At 38.9% G+C, this 2,489-nt stretch overlaps 1 protein-coding gene across 1 annotated transcript in view; it reads left to right on the forward strand.

Moving 5' to 3' along the window:
• The window catches only part of PDZRN3 (PDZ domain containing ring finger 3), a 35,955-nt gene that overhangs the window by 26,712 nt on the left and 6,754 nt on the right, over nt 1-2,489 (forward strand). The window contains 2 exon segments of the mRNA XM_009329008.1: nt 1,091-1,189; nt 2,064-2,126. Of these exon segments, the coding sequence (XP_009327283.1) occupies nt 1,091-1,189; nt 2,064-2,126 (162 nt within the window).

The following is a 2,489-nucleotide window of genomic DNA, read 5'->3' on the forward strand; positions in this document are numbered from 1 at the left end:
GAGCCCCGCAGCCGCCTCCTCGATCCTGCCTGGCGTTAGCTGCAGAAGAGTGGGACCTTTCAAAGGCTCGCTCACCTCCAAGCACTCTTCTAAGGGAAGGAAAAAACACAACTACAGTTGCTATTACACCTCTGACCTATGAAGAAAGGTCCTTCCTCCCTATGGCAGCATCCTCAGGACCAACACAGCAGTCGCAATAAGCTGGTTAAGCGCGTTAGGCTCCCCAGGGTCCTTAGGCTCCCGGGACGTCCCTCAGAAGCGAGGTGGCAGAGCTGAAAGATGCTACATAGATGGTCACACTGACTGCGCAGCAGCCAGGAGCATCCCACAGCTTGTGGGTACCTCCGTGGATTTTACAACCCTTTATACCAACCAGTGTCACAGAGCAGCAACAAACATAGGAAAAAAAATAACCCACATGAAATCCTCGTGGCAGAAAAGCATAGAGGAAGAACATACATTTTTAAGATGGCTTAAATGTCTCCAAGACTAACAAGACCACCAAAGAGCACTAGAATGATAAACCATGACCTGCTGAAACCAAACCCTTACAAGATATTGAAGTGCTTATTATATTTCTATTACCAATACCGAATGCTTTGCTGACAATATATTGATCTTCAGTCACGCTTTCGAGAAATTTATTACATCATTTCATGAAAATTACACAAATTAAGGTAATAGAGTATTATATTTTTCTCTGAAAAGCCAGACAATTTCCCTGCTTATAAGGAAATATATATCAGCTGTGGCAAATATTGAAATCATACTTCATAAGTATTTTAGCATTTGAAGTCTTACCACTAGATGAAATATAAGCAATTTTTCTTCTTTAAGATCAATAAAAGGTCTGTTTTCAAAATTACTTCATATTGATTGAAGGGTCAAAAATGCCCCAGGTATTGATTGTCTGCGTATAATCACGTTTTGCTCAGTAAGTTAACCTCGTCTACAAGTGAAATGAAAAGAGATCCACTATATCACTTAAGCAAAATATTTTCATTGTATTTGAAAAATTGCTTCTATCAGTCACCAGTGTCTCACTGACAATGTATTTTCTTTTCATTTTTCTTTTTTTTTTTAACCTCAGGAAGTAGATTTACATAGAGTGAACAGCCAGGACAAGCTTGGTCTTACTGTATGTTACAGAACGGATGATGAAGATGACATGGGTATTTATGTGAGTGAGGTAAGATTGAGCTGATACGGTACAATTTGTCTTTTAAACTGCAGCGTTGGGCATTTAAGACATTTGTCTTCTGTTCATACCATGTTGGAAACCAGAATGCAATAATTGGAAGAAATCTAATTATTTTTCCTTTTCTCCAAACTGAGTGAAATCCTGCATCCATTGAAGTCAAACTTTGTTATATTAACATTTAACGTTCATTTTTCCCCTAACACTGTCTCAGCATTCAATTTCAGATTTTCAAAGTATTTTTAATATATTCCCCCTTTAATTTTTGTTCTCAATTATTCCAGAAACAATGTAAATAAAAAAACCCCACCCCCACACATTTTTGTTTGCAAAGATTTGGGGCCCGTTTGTCTCTCTTTGCCTCCTTTCATGACATAAGTAGCATTTTATACACAGTCTTTTTATCATGCAGATCAACTTCAAATTAGGAGCAGCAGTTTGGGGAAAGAAGCTCATAACTAAACCTAAAATCTTCCATTAAAATGCATCACTTTGGACATAATCCTTCCCGTTCTGTATGCAAAAACTGGTTCTACTCAGAGAACTGAGTTGTAAAGCAAGATGTTAAATTATGAGGTAACTTGATATCATGCAAACATGAGAAGCCTACATTCTCTGAAGACACATCTCGGGAAGAAATGTTTTGGTGTTGACTTGATCATTTTAATTTGCATTTCTCTTTGTCTGACATAAGCAAGGAAAAGTCCTGTAATCACTAAGCGAGATTTAACAACCACAGATAGAGCAGCAATGACAGACGCACTGGCTTACAGTATCAATCATATTACCAATACTGGGTTTACAACAGGAAGTAAATACTGAGGTCTCAAACCTCCAAAGCACTCACAGTTCTCTTACTTTGTAGATTGATCCCAACAGTATTGCTGCAAAAGACGGTCGACTCCGAGAAGGGGATCGCATTATTCAGGTACGCGTTTAAATGGTTGAAAGTCTGCTAACAAACTATAATCTGCTACAATGCCTTTATTTCAGTATAATTTTTTACAAATCATTCCCTTCAGACTGGTATTCATATGCTTCCTTTTAATTTTCTGAGGATATTTCCCTTTCCTCTGCCATATTCTCAGTCAGATTTTGATAGTCCTGGCCAGGTAAAGCCCTATATTGGCCCTACTCCGCAGGCTAAGCGTTTTGTCAGCAGATGTCATCTGTTCCCCGCACATGTTCTGATACGCTCCCACTTCTAAGTCTTCCTCCTACCACAGAAACCCTCTGTTTTGGCCCAAGTAATTACTCCTCTTTGCAGAATCTCTCCGGGCAGCCCTATTTA

The sequence above is a fragment of the Pygoscelis adeliae genome, unplaced genomic scaffold (assembly GCF_000699105.1).
Source record: "Pygoscelis adeliae isolate BGI_AS28 unplaced genomic scaffold, ASM69910v1 Scaffold377, whole genome shotgun sequence".
Classification (NCBI taxonomy): domain Eukaryota; kingdom Metazoa; phylum Chordata; class Aves; order Sphenisciformes; family Spheniscidae; genus Pygoscelis; species Pygoscelis adeliae.